Source organism: Medicago sativa, chromosome 7, assembly GCF_051527215.1.
Source record: "Medicago sativa cultivar Bolivia chromosome 7, Bolivia_mono, whole genome shotgun sequence".
NCBI lineage: Eukaryota > Viridiplantae > Streptophyta > Magnoliopsida > Fabales > Fabaceae > Medicago > Medicago sativa.
Window position 1 is genome coordinate 24,095,204 of NC_140755.1, and position 21,884 is coordinate 24,117,087.

The 21,884-nt window shown below is 36.1% G+C and overlaps 1 protein-coding gene across 1 annotated transcript; it reads right to left on the minus strand.

Annotated features, from left to right (window-relative positions):
• Positions 1–3,258: 3,258 nt before the first annotated feature.
• On the minus strand, positions 3,259–4,689 carry LOC146905041 (uncharacterized). The gene has a single exon (XM_085728428.1). The coding sequence runs from the start codon at positions 4,687–4,689 to the stop codon at positions 3,259–3,261; it is 1,431 nt and encodes a 476-aa protein (XP_085584554.1).
• Between the last annotated feature and the right edge of the window lie 17,195 nt (positions 4,690–21,884).

Here is a 21,884-nt window from a genome sequence, read left to right on the forward strand (position 1 = left end):
CCAATGGAATAGTGACACCTGGACTAGACTTGTAACTGACTGGACCAATGCAAAAACGCCACTTGGACATGGGCTTTGTAACAAACTCTTGGGACTTTTCTGCAATTTAACTAAAATTTGAGGACCAGACTGCAATTAAAAAAAAACTAAAAACAAAAGCTTGAGACTTAAAGGACTGGAACGTAATTTTTAAAATTTTGAGGGACTGAAATGCAAATAATAATAAAATTTTGAGTAAAATTGGGAAATTGGAAAAAACGTAAAGTGAAACGATTAAAATTTGACAAAACGGACTAAAATGAACCAATGGCCTAAATGAGGTACTTTAAAGTACCTCACTGCCGAAATTTCGTGTGAAATGACCAAAATGCCCCTGGGGCTGAAAACGACTAAAAATGACTTAGATGCAATTGAAAAATGGATTTTTAACAGACATTGAATCAGAGACTCATACAAGCAAAATTAAAAGACTCAGAGACAATTTTTAGGATTTAAACAGGGCTTTGGCACATGAAAAGACCAAAATGCCCCTAGGGGCAAAACTGACTCAAAATGACTTCAAATGCAATTTTTGGCAAGGGTTTCGACATAGAATGAAACAGAGACTTATTCTAACCAAATGAAAAGACTCAAACAAATTTTTAAAAGACTGAGAGAAATTTGACATAGGAAATGACTAAAATACCCTTACATGTAAATTTTGCAAATAACATTGAAATAAAATGCAGAGACAGATGCAATTGATCAGAGACATATCAAATGACTTATAATGCAAGAAAAGAAGAATTGACTAGTATTTTTAGGTCCAAAATTAGGGTATAACAGCTGCCCCTATTTAAGTTTCTTTGTCCGGAGGGTCAAGAGACGAAGTCTTAGAGTTGACGGGACAAAGATACTTAAATATTAACATTTGCACTGCTTTTGGACATAAAAATACGCTTTCAGAGTTTCAAAAATATGAATGTTATGCAATACTTTTATACATCCTAGTGGCAAAACAAAACAAACTTTTATACATCCTACTTTTATAACGAAATTGAATAATTGAAGTTAAAAACAGTCCTCGTGGGAACGATATTTTTACTACTTCGATAGTATTTGGTGCACTTGCCAAACGCCTATCAGTTATGCAATACTTTGATTATGAATGCAAGACAAATAACTGGAGTGTATGGAACCTATCATGTCACTGGGGATTCAGATAGACACTGACAGGGTAGACAAGCCAGGGAGTAGAAAAAGGGTACAAGTTGTTCTTTGGGTCGAACCAGCCACTTGACCAAGGAATACAAAACAAGAGATGGGTGCAAGCTGTTCTTGGGATTGAACTTGGCACTTGACCGGAAACATAGACATATAGGCAGATACGAGCTGTTCTTTGGATCGAACTTGACACTTGATTGAAGATACAAACAGATAGGCAGACACAAACTGTTCTTTTGATTGAACTGGCCGTTTGGCTGGAGACATAGGCAAAAGGGTTGATACAAGCTGTTCTTTGGATCGAACTTGCTTGTTGGATTATCACCACGTCATGTGGGAAGGTGCAAACTGTTCTTTTAGATCGAACCCGCCGTTTGACTGATAACAAAGCATAAGCTGGGTACAAACTGTTCTTCTTTAGATCGAACTTGTCGTTTGACCGATAACAAGCATAAGCCGGGTACAAACTGTTCTTCAAATCGAACTTGCCGTTTGTCCGGGGGTATAGGTATATATAAGCAGGTACAAGTGGTTCTTCTTGGATCGAACCTGGCACTTGACCAGTAACGGAATACAAATTGAGAGTCTGGTTTAACAAGATACCAATTGAGGGTAAATTGTCATTGACTTGATTTGAAAATAGACATGACCATTTTTGTTGGCCCAAAAGCAAATTGAGAGAGAATTGACATTGTAGGTCACTTCGATCTGGGGCCATATCCACATTGTAACTGTATTGCTCCACAAAAGCATCACACAGATCTTGGAAAGTTTGGATATTTGTTTTATCTAGATTCATGTACCATTTTGAGGCAGGACTAGCCAAACTTTCATGGAAGAAATAGATAAGAACTGAATCATCCTTGGAATAGGCAGACATTCTTCTCACATACATTGTTAGATGTTCCTCAGGACAGGATTTTCCCTTATACTTCTCGAAGTCTGGTACCTTGAACTTGTGGGGTATTTGAACATTTGGCACCAAACAGAGATCATAAGCAGTCTTCCCAAATACTTTCTTCCTGTGGAGGGCTCTCACATCTCGCTGAATTTCATCATATTTTTGCTGCAAGTCATTCACTCTATCATAGGCTTACATATCCCCTGAATGGTAGATGGGCTCTTCTTCTTGTGGAATGGTATGCATCACAGGTGCTGAATAGGTCATAGCGGCTGGAGGAGCTCTTACAAGAGGTGGAGGAACATAAGCTGCATTTTGCTGAGTAGGCATCGGCATTTCTGAAATAACAGGGCGAAATACTTCACTGAGACAAACAGGCACACCCCAAGGACGACCTTCTGGCATAGAATTCGAAGCTTCACAAGCAATGGGGCGGAGTATTTCCCCAGCAGTAAAGGGCGAGAACCGAGGTGCAGAGCGCTGCAGAGCAGAAGGTGTCGGAGTCTCGGCACATATTGTCCATCCAGGGGCAGCAGACGTTTCAGCCTGAGTTCTGATAGGAGGAGGAGGCGGTGGCGCTTGTGCTTGGGATTGTGCTTGAGCTAGTGCTTGAGCTTGTGCTTGAGCCAACGCTTGGGCTTGTGCTTGAGCTTGTGCTTGAGCTTGGACTTGAGCTTGGACCTGTGCTTCCGCCATTGTCTTCATTACTTCAGCCATTTCGTCCATCTTAGCCTGCATGGCTGTCATTTCTTCACGGAGCACTCGGTTTTCGTGTTCGAGAGAATCCATCTTCTTCTTAACGTTTGCTCGAGTGTAGATAGTGCGGGTAGGCTTGTGGATGATACGTGGGGCCACCTTTTGAAATGGACTGACTTTTTCTGGAAAAGAAGATTTGTGTGAGACTTTGGCTTTGAGACCATGCAATGCAAAATGATGCATGATATGTTTATGCAAAAATAGACACATTTTTATTTATCGAAGGACTTATAAAAGCAAATTTGTAAACATCATAACTGAAAATTGAAAGTACTACAAAATAATTCCCTTTTAACAAAACTGAGCCAAGGGATAGACTCCAAAGTACATCACAAAAAAGCTAGGAAATAACATAAAGTGGCGAAACAACTAAGATACTCTTGAACTCCTGTAGTAGACTACTCTTCGAAATCTGGATGGGCGCCGGCGAACATATCCATGTACTCCTTCTTCCTTTTAGGATCCCGCCGGAGTATATCATCCTTCTGCTGGAGGAGATCATTCTGCTTAACAATTAGTTGGCCTAGCTTGAGGATTTCACGATCCTTTTGCTCTATCAGTCCATCCTTTGTCTCCATCTGAGCCATAACCATCTCATACTTCCTCTTCCAATTGTTCCTTTCACGTGTCATCTTGGACAACTGGTACTGGAATTCTTCCACATTTTCAGGGAGTACGGGCAGTGGGGGAGCCGGAGTAGTTGAAGATGGGACTCTGGATAAAGTGTAAGGCATCTTGTACGTTGTAGCTCTATCAATGACCCATTCCGTGTAAGAGCTATGGACGAAACTTGATCTTTTTCCCATTTTGCTCCTCTCTTTTCTATGGATGGCATGCCAAGCTTGTATGAATTTTTCCTTCTCATTTGTGGAATCATCATGGTTATGGTAGAATACGCTGGACAAGTCGAGGTATAAAGGTTTGGCTTTGACCGGGTATCCGAGCTGTTGTTGGGCAAGGATAGGGTTGTAGCTAATTCCTCCCCATATTCCGATAAGAGGTACATTAGGGAAGTCACCACAGTGGATAATGACGGTCTTGGTATCACTGGCTGGGTTGTACCAAACTATGTCCGCGGGGGTAAGGGACATGATTCTTTGGGACCACGAGAGCTTTTCAGGGTTTTTGATGAAGGGCTGAGTTCGAGGTAGATGGGAGGTAAACCATTTGTAAAGTAAGGGTGCACAGCAAAGGATAACCCCACGACCAGCTAGATTACAATCATGAATGGAATGGTAAGTGTCTGCAAGTAATGTAGGGACAGGGTTTTTGGTGAGGAAGATTTTGATGGCGTTGATATCAACAAAGTTGTCAATATTTGGGAAAAGTAGGAGCCCGTATATGAGTAAGGCTAAGATGGAGTGAAAGGCTTTATTGTTGGGTAGTCCGGCGAAGAGGGAGGCTTTTTGGAAAAGGTAATATGTAGGCAAGCATTGGAGTTGGGGTTTCCCTTTGATGGTAAGTTGAGCTTTCAATTCAGAGGCATCAAGGTGAAGAGCTTTAGCAATGGTTGAGGCTTTAGGATTGGGTTCAAGGCCATGGAAGGGTACTTCATTGGACACAGGCAAGCCAACCAAGTCAGAATATTCTTCAAGAGTGGGAACCAATATGAAGTCAGGGAATAGGAAGCAATGATAGAGTGGGTCATAGAATTGGACCAACGTATTGAGGACCCCTTCTTCAACTTTTGTTTGGAGGATGCTAAGTAGTCTTCCATGATGAGCTTGAAAATCCTCTGGTCTGGTTACTCTCGATCCTAGCTCCCTTAGCTTCAATAAATCGGGTTTCTTGAAAGTGTACTTCCTAGTGCTCCTTATTACAGGATTCATATCTACAACATTTACAAAAAGCTTGTTTTAAGTCCTTCGATGTTTAATGAGGAAAAAAAAAATTGATGAATGAATGCGTGCATGCATGATTATGCTACACAAACGGTGAAAACATGGTGAGGTTTAAAGTTCATGATGATGGAGTCAAGGGTAACAACGCCATTTGGTAAGGACTATGGTTTTATTTTCACTTGTAACAAGGGTTCTACCAAGTTCCCAGAGTTGTCAACCACTTCCGAACATTATCGGGTTGCGGAACTACTTCCGGTCCAACAACGTTCGTAAGAAAGTCTCGTCTGAGTGTAGTATCGCGTATCAACCAACTCAAGACTACTCTTGATTAGCCACCGCACTACGTCCTAAAAGGCCAAGATGGGTTAAAGGTAACTAAAGGTCCTCAACATTAACAGTCACTTGAAAATAGCAATGCCAATCACGACTACTCATGTCGACATAAATTACTTCCAAGAGACCTCCGTTGAGTGGGGTTATCACATGTGCCATATCCCGAAACTTACTCTCGGTATGGGACTTTGATTATACCACCATCCTATCTTATGTTTCCCTCAAGTCCGGGTGTAGGACTTATCTCACCACTCACGTTTAAGAAAGGAGAAAGAAGAAGGAAGAACAAATATATACACGAATTTCCATCTTTTATTTTTTTGATTTTTGATTTTTTGATTTTTAAGCAAGTTTAAAGCACAAAATTTTAAACAAAACCAAGTTAGGCTTAACCCTCTTAAGGTATTCCCCAGTGAAGTCGCCATTTCTGTCGCGTCATTTTTCGGAGATCAAGGCTATTTGATTAGCTTTTGACTCACTTTTTATTTCACGACTTTGAAAAAAATTTATTTAAATTGGGGGGTCCGGGGGTTGGTTATATTTAGGGAAGGTATTAGCACCCTAAATATTCGTAGTACTCTACGAGAACCTTTTGGTTTAATTTAACACTTTGTGCTTTAGACTTGCTTATATTTAAAAGAGATAAAAATAAAAATGAACATAAATGATGATTGAAAAAAAAGAAAAGAAAATGTTGATTTTAATTTGATTTGAAAGGACGAGTCCTCTGCCTACGTACCCGTGAAGGATCAAAATCACGTAGTTCGGGTAGAAATTGATTTTTTTTTGTTGGTTTTGTATTTTTTATTAGTTTTTGAAAAAAAGATTTTAAAAGGAAAAGCCAAGTGGCAAGTAAGTTGGTTTGTGTTTTTTAATTTAAAGAAAATAGACTTGAAATATGGTTAAGTGGATTTAGAATTTGATTAAGAAAATAAAAAAGAAAAGATCACTTGGTTTTTGGAACCAAGGTTTATTGTGAAAAAAGTTTGATGTTTGATTAATTAAAGCATGAAATAAACTAACGGAGCGGTAGAAATAAATGCGCGTGGACTTATGGTGGCGTTGGACCACCACAAAGTCCCTAATAATAATATGTAAAACAATAAATAAAACACACACACCCCCACACTATTTTTTTTATTTATATATTACAAACGACCTAATTACATGCTAATTCTTGCAATGAAATAAATAACAAAAAATAAATATGCATGGACAATTAATAAAGATGCAGGATAATAAACCTAAGCTAATAAAAATGCATGAGAAATAAAAATTGAATTGCTGGAAAGTACTAAAAAATGCGTGAGAGATAATGAGAATAGAAAGCAGAGGGGGGGGTGTAAACAGTTAAAACAGGGGGCGCAGGAATTAAAAATGCAGACCGGGTCCTAAAAGAGACAGAAGACGCGTTGGGCTTATCCAGATTCGATCTGGGCCCTTTGATTCGGATCAGATGATCTGGAAGGTGAGGGTACACGTTAGAGCGTGCACCCTCGCTCACAGGATTAGAAGGCGCCTATAAATAGGCTTGAGTTTCCTATTTCATTCATTTTTCTTCCTCCGTTCTCTCTCTTCTTTTTCTGTCTACCGCTCCCTCTCTCTTCTCCCTTCATCTCCGATGAGTTTTTCGGCGAGCCTTATGAAGGCCGCCGCGAAAACCCAGATTCCGGCGACGGTTGGCGGCTGCGCCGCCGTACCGGAATCTGCAAATCCTTTTTTTATTTTTTTTTGATCTATTCTACTTGTTTTCTTCTCCTCTTTCCGATTTTTAGCCCTAAAATTATCAATACTAATACCAATCGGCCTAGATCGAAAAATAGAAAATACTACCTTTTGTGAATCCGGTTTTCCTTCGACTAGATGCTTTGAATTCGGATTTGGAATTGATTCTGAATCTGAATGTTGTTCTAGATCTGTGAATGGTGCGATGGCCTTATGTGGTTTCAGTTTGGGTTATGGTCGATTGGTGTGACTGGGGTTGTGTTGTTTGGACTGGATCCGAATTTGTGTGATGAAATTGTTGTGAAATCGTGAAAACTTGTGTCTGTTGCGGCTAGGGTTTGGTGAAATTTTTCTGTCTGTTTTCTGTGATTGTAGGTTTTGATTTATAGTACGAGGGTTTTGCTGAAAAAGGACATAACTTTGGGAGGAAGTATGCGCGTCGTTTTGATCTGGAAATAGTGTCGACATCCCTGGAATTGTGGCGCAGCTGAGAAATTTTTTTTTAGCCTCGACAGATGCAGTTTCGGACCTATTGGACTATTTTTGGACATTTTTTTTTGACACTAATTTGGACAAATAAATAAAAAAGACTTAAATAATAAATGAAAAAAAATGGATTTTAAAAGAAAAAATAAAAGATGGAAATTAATAAACTAAAATTAAAGGATGAAATAAAAAAATAAAAAAAATTGAGAGAAGAGGGCCCGACTCGGAACTAAAATATGAGGTATTTTAAAATACCTCTCTGCCGAAATTTTAACTGAAATGTCAGAGAATATTCCGGGACAGAGGACACGTGTCAGTGGGACCTTAGGTCAAAAATTGGGGTATGACAACACTCACTTCTTATAGTTCTCTCTATTCTCCAACACCATCGCCATGATCTATCGGCTATCGTCGTCATTTCTTTGCAAGATAATACATTGCAACATTGTGTGTGAGGTAGAAAATACCTCTATTTTATTAAAAGAATATTATCCATTGCGGGGATGGGGTGGGGATACCCGAACCCGTTGGAGACGGAGATGAGATTCGATTTCTTATCCCCATTGGATATGGGTAGGGTAGCGGGTAAGTATATGGTAGTAGGGTATGGGGACGGGGAAGGTAAAACTTGTCCCCACCCGCCCCATTGCCATGCCTGATTGTATCTTCTAAATAATAATGGGAGTAATTATAATATACTAATTAGAATTTGATATAACAATCTTGCACGATATACATATTTATTGTTTATAAATTCACATAAAAATAAAATAAAAATGCTAAAAAAATTACAAATATTTTTCAATGATATATAAAAATCACGGGGCTTATTAATGTCCCCGCTATCATTATTGTGATTTTATCATTTATAATATTTTCACATATTTTTAGTCTACCACTTTATAATATTTAATAACAACTATTTCAATGATTTTATTATTATCTTCATCTTTATCATTATTTTTTTCTTCTTATTTCTCAATGTAAATAATATTGTAACTGCGTTGTGACGTATAAATCACGATTTAAGGAATAGCCCGTGCGGAGCACGGGTCTGTTGCTAGTTTGTTATAAGAACCAAAATGTTGGAGTTTATATCATATTTGTTATATATTTTTGAAAGATATTATATTTGTTACATTGTTGGTATCATTGAAAAAGATAAGTATAGTTTGTTACACTATGGAAGTACAAAATATATATTATTTATACCTACAATTTTAATCAAAATTGCATAAATATTATTGTTCATGATTTATACGCATTTCCGCAATATGAAGAGTGTGCATACGGTCACGTAATATCTGTCTCAACGCTAGTAATCTATAATCTATTGGTGTCAACGCTAGTAATATATAAGATTTTGGGCTAAACCTTTTCATTATTCTAATTATACATTTAAGCAATATTTCTGTAATAATGATTGATGTTGGTGTAATTAAAAAGATAAGAATTTATATTATATTTTTTTGTTATAATCTTGGTGTCATTGAAATAGATAAACATGGTTAGTTTGGTTTTCCCTCAAAAAAAAAATGGTTAGTTTGGTTTGTTATAATTTTTTTTGGTTACAATGCAAAATTGTTATAATTTGAAAGTAACAAGTATTTATATTTATACTTTTAATCAAAATCTTATTAAAAAAATACACTGTTCGTAATTTTCAAACAGTATCGCTATAAAGAGAGCGGAAAGACGGACACATGGGTGTATGTTTTTCGCTAGTAAAAATGGAGTTGTTACAAATAGTATTTATTTAAGGAGAAAACTTAGGTACAGTACCACAAGTGCTGTTGGTACTGTTCCCAATCAAATTGTAACATCTGTCTTGTTTTTATTCCACGTCAACCCACCTTCTATTTAAGAGGTATAAACGGATGATACAGTGTTTGACGATAAGCTTCTTCAACCCACGTGGATCCAAGTCCCTTCTTCTCTGCCATAAAAGCTTGAAGTTTATAAAACGTGATTCACCACCAACTTTGATGCCATCGTTGTTGTCGATTCCAGATATAAAATTTAGATCCAAATTCATAATCAATGGAATTGAAAACTCCAATCAATGGAATCTGGAGAGATCAATGGAATTGAAAACCCCAATCAACGGAATCTGGAGAGATCCAATTTTCCTGTATCCAATTTATTTCAGTCCAACATTTTTTGGTGTTGCATATGAGACTCATTGAGGAGATAGGAAAGATACAGAAATAAGCATTGTTGGTGGTGAGTGCAACTGGGTTTCACAATGGCAGTGAGGTGTGAAGGTTCAGGTGACGGTGGTGGAATCTTGGAATGGTGGGTTATAACTAAAAACAATCTCAAAAATGGTGTGTGTGAGGCAATTGTTATAGATGATTCACGGTGGTTATTCTCAATTCCTCAAACTCAATTAATTTCAATGTGAAATAGAAACAAACAGGGAAGTGACGTGGAATAAAACAAGCCATGTGTTACAATTTGATTGGGAACAGTACTAACAGCACTTGTGGTACTGTACCTAAGTTTTCTCCTTTATTTAATTTATTCTATTATTATAGAATTGAGGGATTGGGAAGTTTTGATTCAAGTGAAACAAATGACTATTTCACAGTAGAATTGAGGGATTGGGAAGTTTTGATTCAAGTGAAACAAATGACTATTTCACAATCATACAAAAGTGGATTCGAACTCAATTTCTTTAGGTTACATTGTTAAAGTCATACCACTAAGCTAGTACCTTTAGGGTATTCCATGTGAGTAAGAAAAATTAACTAAACATCACCAATTAAAGTATATATGTATTATGCAATAAAAAAATCTTTAAAAAGTTTATGATTTATTATTAACTTTGTCGTAAGACTTTGACCTTGTAATACCGAAAGTCGAAGTTCAAATCTTGTAAGGGACAAATGAAAAATGAACACTTATGTATCTTTAAGAAAAAGTAATTTTACCTTTGATGACAGAGTATCATATGATATTTTGGTTATGTTTTTAGTACTTTTTTGTTGCATTTGAAGACAAATAAGATGAGAGTTAGAGGGGTTGTCAATTTTATCTTTGATGACAGGGTATATTTTTCACTCGAGTCATTGTAATTCAATTTTATTCTAGATCATGCAACTTCATAGGTGTTTTGAGTGTTTTGTAGTGAGGAATCATATAAATCAACAAATCAAGACATCACGTGAAGGATCAAGGATATGGAATTGATGATCAAAAGTGCACAGAAGGTTGTTTTCAGACGGAAAATTCATTTCAAGTTCATAGGAGTTTTCAGACGGAAGAACAAACGAAAATTCATGGAGACAATACAAAGTGAAGAAAATTCATTTCAAGTTCATAGGAGTTTTCAGACGGAAGAACAAACGAAAATAGGACGAAAACGCAAGAAATTAATCGCACCTCAGGGGCTGCCTCATGCGCCCCTGCACCTGGGACATCATTCCTTGCTGCCTCAGGTGCCCAATCTTCTTCTCTTAAACCCTAAGAAAGCTCATGCTATAAATAGAGACCCTTGCAAGCTATTTTATTCATTAAGAAACATTTGACAGTGAAGGCAAGGGTCAAACATCAGAGTTCTAAGGTATGATTCATCCTTCTTTTGTTCACTCTAGGATATGTTTTTCTATTGTTTTCTTGTTATGTATGTTGCCATGAGCAACTAAACCTCTTTATTAGGGTTCCAAGATGAACCCCTTCTTATTTGTTAGAATTTATTAATGAAGTTTTTCATTCTGTTTATGCTTTGAGTGTGCTAAGATTTAAATTAGATTATGTCTATTCATTAATGCTTCGTCAATTGGTTAACTTCGTGCGTAACCTTGAGGATTGATCCGTAGGATTAAAGTAGGCCCAGACAACCTGAAATTTTATCAGTTCATTGGCATTTCTAATTACTACTTCTTATAGAGGTTACGAAGTTAAGGTTTAAGTTCTTTCCGTCATTACTCCTTTCTTTAGTAAAACGTAGTACACGACTCTGGTTCGTCCTACACAAGTTATTTGAAGAAACTCGTGCAGGTTTTAAGGTTGAGATTCATTAAATCAATGATGCACCGCATAAGTTGTTTGGTTTCTTAAAAGATAATTCCAATAAAGAGAAAGGGGGGATTCAAGGAAACCCTAATTGATGTTATTCATCTTGATCACAAAAACCTAATCTTGCATTGGGCATAGCAATTCCACCCTGCAATTCTATTCACTTTTTATTACTTTCGCCTTTTTCAAATAAGTTTTATTAATTACTAAGTTGAACAACAATCCTTGTGGAGAAAAATAAACATATTACTTTAGTACTTGTTACGATTTGATGCACTTGTCAATTTCGTCCATCAACCTTTCCATTTTTGTGATGTATATAAATTTTTGACTGAATTTCATATTTAATGGTATTTGTTTCCAAAATATTTAACTAAAATGGTTTCATATTCAATAGATCTAAAAATCATTAAAAGCAAATACAACACAAAATATAAAATTAAGATAGCAATTCCGATCACAATATTAGTCTATGAGTAGACATTACTTCTCATTGATTTAAAGTGATTTAAATCAGTGAGAAATAATTTCTACTCGTATACTAATAAAAAGCACCATCCTCTTCTCTTATACACATACCAATACATCTTTTGTCCAGTTACGTAGAAAAAGAGACATCAATGTTACATTTAAGGAGACCACATTGTGGACATTGCCAACGAGCATGAAATGATTCGGTTGGCAGAGCAAGAACATTCCGGTTTCTTATTCTGGGAGTGGAAGGCAGCCCCGACACATATGTTGAACGTTGCAAAGCTCGCACTACATTGGTGGAACCCTCGACACAGCTTGCTCGTGTGATATTTACACAATTTGTCTGGCACTAAACACACCTATCTGGCAGGCACACTCGACAGATGCGGCAAACTAGATTCTTGATTTTTGGTGGAAATTTCAAACACCAAATACAAGATCAAATACCCGGTCTTCTGATATGAGAGGTGTCACCAAGTCTTCCGCACAAAGTCGGTAGTCATTTTAAGAGAGTACAACTCATGTTTCTCAGCTTTCCAAACCAACTTGTCCTCGGGAACTTGTTCAAGTAGTGGCGTCCTCAAAATAATAGAGGCAATGTCGACACTGAATACCTTCTGAACCAACTCTTGGTTTCAAACCGTTAATCAAACTAATAACAGAAAAAGGGCGGACATGGTTTGCGCCTAAAATAATACCATCAATATGACAAGCATCCATAAGCCACAGTTCATCACGAATTGGAATAGAACTACCTGAACCAATACACCACCGTGCATCCCCTTGAACAATAAAGTGAGCCTGTAATATACTCCGCCAATCAAAGCTCAGATTGTGACCCGGCCTGAGCCGTTAAATAGCTCAGAGTGTAGCACTTTGGAGCAACACTATAAATAAAAGATCTTCTCCTCATATGTATGATCACCATATTTTCACGATACTGATTCATTTGCTACCTGTTAGCACACTGCTTGACTTTGGCATCAAACTTGTCCCAATTATTATCAATGACCAAATTATATTTGTTTTAATTATTAGTAACTTATTGTTCATTAAAAGGATATCATTATTAAAAACACAATTTCTTTGTAGTTGTTCAAGCAAGGACTAAACTATCTTAATATACTTTTCTGGTGGCATTTAGTGTCTTAACATATTTCTTTGTAGTTGTAACCATCGTACTTTTATTTTTGTCAATGATCAAATTGAGTCTCACAATTTTTCTTATAAATTGAAATAGGTCTACACTTTTACATATGATTAAATTTTTAATTGAACTTCTTTGAAGAAAAACAGTCGTATTGATATTCGAAGAAAACCAGTGGTATTGATATCATACATTTGAAGAAAAATGCATATATTCTGGTGGTTTTGTTATAGTGGTTAATGTTAACCGCCACTATAACCAGTGTATTACGACGGTTTCTTTAACCGCCGCTTTTTACAGTATATTATGTTGGTCTCAAGTGCTGCTTTGGTCTTCTTGTTCCTGAAGGCATTAACCACTACGAGACAAGCAAATATTGTTGAAACAAAGACGAAGTTTCTGCTAATCTTTTGTTGTTATGATATTTTTCTCCTAGGATGTGTTCTTACCTACTCATGAGAATTATTTGATGAACACTTAGGTTTGATGAAAGATATTTAGATTCTATGTTTTTGACCATTTTCACGTAATATAAAAGATGATTTGATTTAATTTTTTATCAAAACGATTTGATTTAATTTTATTGATTCTTCAAATTTGTAATTGAGGAAAAACATTTGTCTACTTTTATACGTTGATCAATCATGAATTAATTTTGTCAAAAGAAAAACATTATGCAATTAAGAGAATAATATCATAATTTAAATATGTTTCTCGTATTAGTTTTGAAGAATTTTCTGTTGGATCAACTGCCGTCTTTAATCATTATTGCATTGGGTTTCACTCCACTTTCTAACATGGACAAGAGCTTACGATTAGAATTAGAAGACTAAGCTAGATAACCCCTGTGATCCACCTCAAGAGGGTAGGGAGAGGTTGCATCGTTAGTTTTTAGTTGCCGAAGGCATTAACCATTATCAGACAAGCAAAAACTGTTTAAACAAATAACTAAGTTTCTTTCTTATCTTTTGTTGTTATAATTCTTTTTTTGCTCAGGAGAATTGATAATGCACAACGAGGTATGGTGGAATATTTATAGATTCGATGTTTTTGACCATTTTACGAGTAATGTATCCCCCTTCGAGGGACACTCCCACTATATAAGCACTACTAAGTGTGATCCATCTAATACAGGACTTCCACTTTTTTTTAATTCACACAATATTAGTTCTACCCAATATATGAATTCGTGTTTAGTCTTTTAATTCAATTTCCACTCATATTCCATTGGTAAGTATATAATATGTTAATTATTAACCATGCCTTTAAATATTTGTCATCCCTATTTATCATGAGTGACCGTTAGAAATACAATATAATAGAGCAAGGTTAGTTCCTTACATCAATTTGAAGCATCATCATTCATATAGTTGTAGGAAAGAAAAAAAACATATTATATTGCAACTGCACTAATACTTCCTTACATCAAGTCTAACATTTGATCATCATTTATCAGGTCTATCTAATTCAGAAAAGAAAAAAAAAATAGAAGATGATTTTCAACTACTTATTCAATACATTCCTTAAAAAAAAAAAAAAACTACTTATTCAATGCATAATATGAATGTAATTCCTATCTTAAAGGACTGAAGAAAATATTCACTTCCGCACTTAAATGTTTTGTTTGAAAGTTTGACATCATTCTCCACTACATTGTCTTTCATCTCACACATATCAAATGATCATCTGCACCCTGCACCACATTCTCATTCATATCAAACAATATTAATCACTTGATTGTGAGAAAGAGAAAACGAACTGATAAGATAGAGAGAAAAAATATAAAAGATATAGATAGAGTTATGACCCGAGATCATAGTTTTAAAAACCGGACCGGCCGGTCGGACCGGTCCAGCCAAGAATCGGTAGGGTAACCGGTTCGAACTGCTCATTGGATCGGTTATGTAGTCAAACCGGTGTAAACCGGTGGGATCCGGCCAAACTCGGTAAAAACCGGTGACCCGGCGGTTTGATCAAACCGGCTGAGTCAATGGCTTGCTTTGACCGCGCGCTTCTACTTAAATGTTAAAAAAAAATCTGAAAATTGGCTTGAGGCTTTGACTACGCGCTTCTACTTAAATGTTAAAAAAATCTGAAAACTGGCCTGAGAGCCTGAGAAGAAATCTGAAAACTGGCATGAGAAGGATTCAAACACGCGACATGGAGCTTCTAGGAAGCTTTAACCACCACGCCAACATGCTTTTTATGATTTCATCATTTATATATAAATAAATCTAGTGCAGAAACAATGCAAAAATATTCATTTTTTTTTTGGTACCCTCAACACTATTATTATTTTCTTAAAGTTATAATTTATTTTCTAATATAAAAGCATTCCTCCATGACAAACAACATAACCATTAGATCATTGGTCACATGATTCAATTTGTTAATTTAACTCTTATTTTAAATTATAATATATCGTTAATGTTTCTAATTTATTAGTGTGTGTGTGTGTGTGTGTGTATATATATATATATATATATATATATATATATATATATATCATATTTTTAATACAATTGTTTCTTTATAAATATGTGTATTAAAATTGAAATAATTTTTTAATATTTATTTAAATATAGTATTATTTTGTGTAGGTATAAAACACACATATTACGGTTAATTTTGATGAGTTATGACAATTGGTAGGTTTTATAGTTTTTAAAGTGACCAAGTCGTCAATTCAATCCGATTTTTAATCAGGTTAAATGCATATATAGATTTGATATCAAGACCGAGTTATCTAACCGAGTCATCCGAGTTGATTCGGTTCAGTCATGCGGTTCAACCAATGACCCAATGGTTCGACCATTAACCCAGCGACCCAGTACCCCTGCCGAGTCAATGGCCGAGCCGAGTTTTAAAACTATGCCCGAGATACATCAAACAAAAGCAAACCCAAATAATTAATAGCAATCTAAATTTCCTACTAAAGGTATGGATTATATCACATTCAACTTAGCATCCTTAAAAAAAAAAAAACTTTGCAGATAATTTATATATAAAATTTAACCAAAGAAACTTGAATCAAACTGCTAAATCTAATTGAAGCATATTCAATTTGCTAAATATTTTATATTCCTTTAATCAATGTTGCTGTTGTGAATCATTGTAGAACAAATGGGTTGCTGTTATACACGAGACCCCTAAATAAGAAGGGATGCATCATATTGAAGAATGCAACAGTAAACTTGGGAAATAGAAATCGCAATTAATCATCAATGCAAACAAATTCTAGCGTGTACTGAATAATGAAGATACCCTAGAAAAGAGGTTAATTTTTGAATTTTTTTTTTTGGTACAAAAGAGGGCCTTAAGCCCAAAAGAAAGAGAACAAAAAACTAAATTACACGCAGATTCCTAGGCATGCACGCCCTAGAAATATCATCATAAATGAGTCTTTGAAGTTCACTAGGTGGAGACTCCAAAACTACCAAATTCCAAGAATCCAAAGATAGGCTAAAATTTGCCAGCCAGTCAGCACATCTGTTGCCTTCCCGCCAAGTGTGAATAACCTGAGTATGCCAATCTCGCTGAAGGATCTCCTGAATACGTCGAACCAGAGAAGGGATGGTTCCATTGATCTTGCAATTGTTAGTAAGCATATCGATAAGCACTTTTGAGTCACTCTCAACAATCACGTGAGATAAACCCTCACTCCAAGCCATATCAAGCCCCAAATAAAGACCCCACATCTCAGCATGCAGAGCATCACAAGCTCCAATTTTCCGGCTAAATCCCTTGATCCATCTTCCATCAGATTGACGTAAAATTCCGCCACACCCAGCAAGCTCCCCTTTACCTTTGCACGCTCCATCACAATTGAGTTTCACCCAACCATTTGAAGGTCTCTTCCATCCAATATACACAGTTTCCCTTTGATGAGGATTGTTTTTCAATTGATCATGAGAGACTTCTTCAATGGACATGATGAACTTTTGGATTACAAAAGTTGGATTATCCGGTCTTTGAAATCCTTCTTCAAAAATAGCTTTGTTTCTCCATGTCCACAAATGCCAACAGGTAGTCATGAACGTTGTCTGCCACCTAGAGTTGATAACTCCATTCCATCTTTTACCGAGGTTTTTAAAAACTCATTCCCTGCAATCAACAAAGGAAAAGAAATTAGTTATATAATCTGGAGACACAAGTCTAGTCCATACCTGAGATGCATGCCTGCAATCACGAAGCACATGAATAACGGTCTCATCTGCATTCCCACAACAAGGACAAGTAGGCGAAATTCCTGTCCCCCACCTACTTCGACGGTAGTTAGTAAGAATACGACCATGAGCCACTAACCACATGAAAGTTTGAATACGATGAGGAGCCCTCCATCTCCAAAGAACTTTCCAATCCCCCTCCACATTGGTCTGGTTACGAAGGAGCGAATTGTACGCACTTTTAACAGAGAAATGTTGAGTACTAGTTCCTCCCCACCCAATGTTGTCAGGCCCATCAGCCTCAATGGGCACAGGGAGTGCAATTACTTTATTCGCAATGTTTTCAGGAAGATTGTGAAACAAGAAATCAGTATCCCAATTTCCATAGTCATTCGTCACATCCTTAACATTAAGAGTGGTATGTATATAAGATTGAGTAGCTACTGTAATAAGAGAAATGTTGTTGGAGCCCCATTTATCCATCCAAAAATTGGTACAAAGACCATCTCCAATTTTCCACACAATATTTCTTTGAAACTCCCCCCAAATTCCAGCAAGAGCTTTCCACAAAGAAGAGTCGTAAGGTTGGGATTGAATGGCCATACTTAAATCATTATTTCGACCATACTTACTATAAAGCACTTTGCACCAGAGATCATCTAGATTAGAATTTAGATTCCAAAGCATCTTCATTAAAAAGGCTTCATTCATAAGGTGGGGGTGCTTAAGGCCTAACCCACCATCCACCTTAGGCAAACAAACAACATCCCACCGAACTAAATGAGGTTTACGACCCTGATCACTATCTCCCCAAATAAAACCCCTTTGAATTTTTTCCATCTCCACACAAATGGTTCTAGGAAGTTTAGCATACTGCATATGGTAGTAAGGTATTGAACTAAGGACCAAATTAGAAAGGGTGATTCTACCAGCTAAGCTTAAACATTGATGCTTCCAACCACTCAGTTTCTTTTGAATCTTGTTGATAATATGACTATAATGTCCTCTAGACGTGCGTCCCTGAGCTATGTTTGCTCCAAGATACTTGCCCAAACTATTAGCTTCAGAGAACCCCGTATGATGTAAAATATCCTCTCTGAGTTGATTATCAACATTCTTAGAAAAAAACACCTGGGTCTTCTGGTAATTTATTCGCTGTCCCGAGGCTTGGCAAAACATATCCAAACAATGTAAAACACAATGAGCTTGCTAAATAGAAGCCTCTGCAAAAAGAAGAAGATCATCAGCAAAAAGCAAATGAGAGATTTGAGGTCCATACCTGCCTGCTCTCATAGGTTTCCAATAACATGCATCCACCTGATCTGCAATGATATGAGACAATTTCTCCATGCATATGACAAAAAGATAAGGGGAAAGGGGGTCACCTTGCCTAATACCTCTAGTGGGGACAAAACTGTCAGTTTTCTCTCCATTCCACAATATTTTGTAGGAGGGAGAAGAAATGCAATGATGAATTACCTGAATGAGCTTAGGCGGGAAATTACATTCCTCTAAACATTTTTCCACAAAATTCCAGTTTAGACGGTCATAGGCTTTTTCCAAATCAATTTTAACAGACATAAACATCTTATTACCTTTCATTCTAGACATAGAGTGGACCATCTCTTGGGCTACAATGATGTTATGGTGGATGCTTCTACCAGGAATAAAACTAGACTGGTATGGAGAGATTATCTCATCAAGTAAAGGTTTGATTCTATTAACAATAACTTTAGAAATAACTTTATAAATAACATTACATAAAGCTATGGGTCTAAATTGAGAAACAAATTCAGGTTTATCAATTTTAGGAATCATCACAAGCATAGTATTGTTAATGTAAGATATAAAAGAAGGGTTAGACCACACCTGATTGACAAAGTGAAACATAGACTCTGCAGTTGTATCCCAACATTTCTGGAAAAAGATGGCGGGGTACCCATCCTCCCCTGGCGCCTTATAAGGTCCCATGTCAAACAAAGCTTTCTTACATTCTTTTATCTGAATATTAGCACTCAAAGTATTTTGGTGCTCTTCCATAATCGAAGGATAAGTGTTCCGGGAGATGACATTATCACGGTTAGTTTTGTCCTCTTTAAAGAGATCCACATAAAAATTACGCACCAAAGATTTAAGATTATTATAGTCTTCTATCCAAACCTCATCATTATCACGTAATGTCATAATCTTATTCCTCCGACGTCTGATAATGGTCTTGGAATGGTAGTATTTTGTGTTTCGATCCCCATCCTCAATCCATTGACTTCGAGATTTCTGAAACCATAGACACTCTTCCTGGTATAAAGTGACGGCAAGTTGATTTTGTAGATCCTTCTCTAAAGATTCAAGAAAATTGCTATAACCATAGCTGGGGCTATTTTGTATACCATTCAAACGAGCAAGCAATTCCTTTTTACGTTTAAATATATTCCCAAAAACCTCTTGATTCCATTCCTTTAGCTGAGGGGTAAAATCATGTAGCAGGTGAAGAAAATCATTACCTCTTTCCCAGTTTGCCTTCAAAAAATTATGAAAATCCATATGGGACAACCAAGCAGCCTCAAATCTAAAAGGACGAATCCCCCCAATGTTCGGTAGTCCTTCCATAACAACTAGCAAAGGATGATGATCTGATTGAACTCTGGGAAGAACCTTTGTAAAACCCTCATGATATTTTAATCTCCACTCTACATTACATAGAACACGGTCTAATTTTTTAAAAACCCTGTCGCGACCGTTCCATTTAGGGCCTCTCCAAGTAAATTTAGTACCAGTAGTAGTGACCTCTATCAACTTACACTCGTTAATCCAATTTGAAAAATTTAAACATTTTCTAGGATCATGTTGAGCTCCTCCTTTTTTCTCATCAGGGCTAGCAATCTCATTGAAATCTCCGACCATCATCCAAGGCTCCTGAATACCATCAGCAAGGACCTTAAGTTGATGCCATGTTACAACTCTCTCATTTTCACGCGGGCTCGCATATACCACAGTAAGAAACCAAGGATCATTGTCTTTCTCCTTAATTTTTGAATTTGATAGCATCATAAGGTTATAGTTTTAACATGAAGTTGGGGCTTCTTGATTTTAATGAATGAACTGAGCAAAGCAATGAAAAAATATAGTCACCTTGAAGCAAAGAGCACGAACGAAGGAAGAAACGATGGTCAACACAACACATGCAAAATATTAAAATTGGATGAAGAAACGTGGAAGACAAGGAAAAAATACTATCATTGAAAATGGCCCTTACCAACAATTTTGCAATTAATATTTTTAGAATTAACAAATTAAAATATATTTTTTTTGGTCAAGAACAAATTAAATAATTAATAAATATATAAAAAAACAATTGAGGTCTTGAGGAATAATTCTATTAATAGAAATTTTTAAATTAGAAAGGCTCTCAAAAGCTGACAAATGACAAACTTGTCAAAGAACTAACCTTGTTATATTATATTGTATGATATGATACTCACATTACTCGTTTAACAAAATCCTCAACAAACACAACATTTATGTAATGTGCACAACTCAAAACGTGAACTTCCCTTGAGAAATCAAGATCTGCTTGATAGCCACTAGATTTTAATTGTTTCATTGCGATAGCTTAGTCATCTTTAAGTAATTCCTTTGTGATCCACATCAAATCCACCTTCAGCCAAAAAAAAAAAAAAAAATAGAAATGTGAAAACATGTTAGTAGCTCTTTTTCGATCTCTTTGTAAGAAAATCGTCAAGAAAGCTTTCCAAATTATATTGGTGCTATATCCCGACACATGCTCCCATATGTAGTAGATCACATGAAACTCTACCATTATTTATGTTTGGATGGCTGCTTCTTGTTGTTGTTGTTGTTGTTGAAATATGTGTGGAAATTTAGTTAAAAGACTAAACACAAATTCCAACGTTGGGTAAAACTCGTGTTGTGTGAATTGAAAAAAAGTGAAAGTCTCACATCAGATGGAACACACATATTAGTAGTGTTTATATAATTAGGGTGTACCTATAAAGTATTGCATAATTATGTGAATGAATTAAATATATTAGTAGTGTTTATATAATTAGGGTGTACCTATAAAGTATTGCATAATTATGTGAATGAATTAAATAATTAATTTAATCATTATTAGAAAGTGTTTTCTTAGTCCCCAAGCTTTGCTAAAATATTTTGGAACGCAATTCAGAATATTTTGGAACACAATCTGAAATACTTTGGTATGCAATCTAATATATTTTGGTGCACAATCTGAAATATATTTTGGTACATGATATAATATATTTTTGTACTCGACATAATATATTTTTGTACTAGATCTAATATAAGAATTACTTTTTTTTTTGAAAAAGACTATGGTATATTATCGATTAAAATTGTCCCGAAGGACTTCGGTTACAATACATGGGGGAACTTCCTCTAACCAAATCATATTGGGCTCACTAAGGGCATAATGGGCCAGCTTGTGGGCTGCACCATTATCCTTTCTACCCACATGTCTGTAAGCCACATGTCTAAAATTCATAGCTCTACTTTGGATTCCTCTTATCACATTTCCCACATAGGTATTGGGCACATCTTGAGATCCATTTAGAATTTTGATGTGAATTGCTTAATCCTTACGTGTTCCCAAAGTTTCTCGCTTATTAATTGTGAATTTTCTATATAAATAGAGAACTCACATAGTGCATTCTACACACCAAAAAATTCTATTGAGTTGTCGAGAACTCTTTCTCTCATCTCCCTCCATACCGAATCATAACTATATACTTTGGCGTTTATCTTCCATACCGAATCATAACTATATACTTTGGTGTTTATCTTCGACATAATAT

What these genes read in the sequence shown, in the direction of transcription:
- LOC146905041 (XM_085728428.1), bottom strand. Translation starts at nt 4,689, where the DNA reads ATGAATCCTGTAATAAGGAGCACTAGGAAGTACACTTTCAAGAAACCC.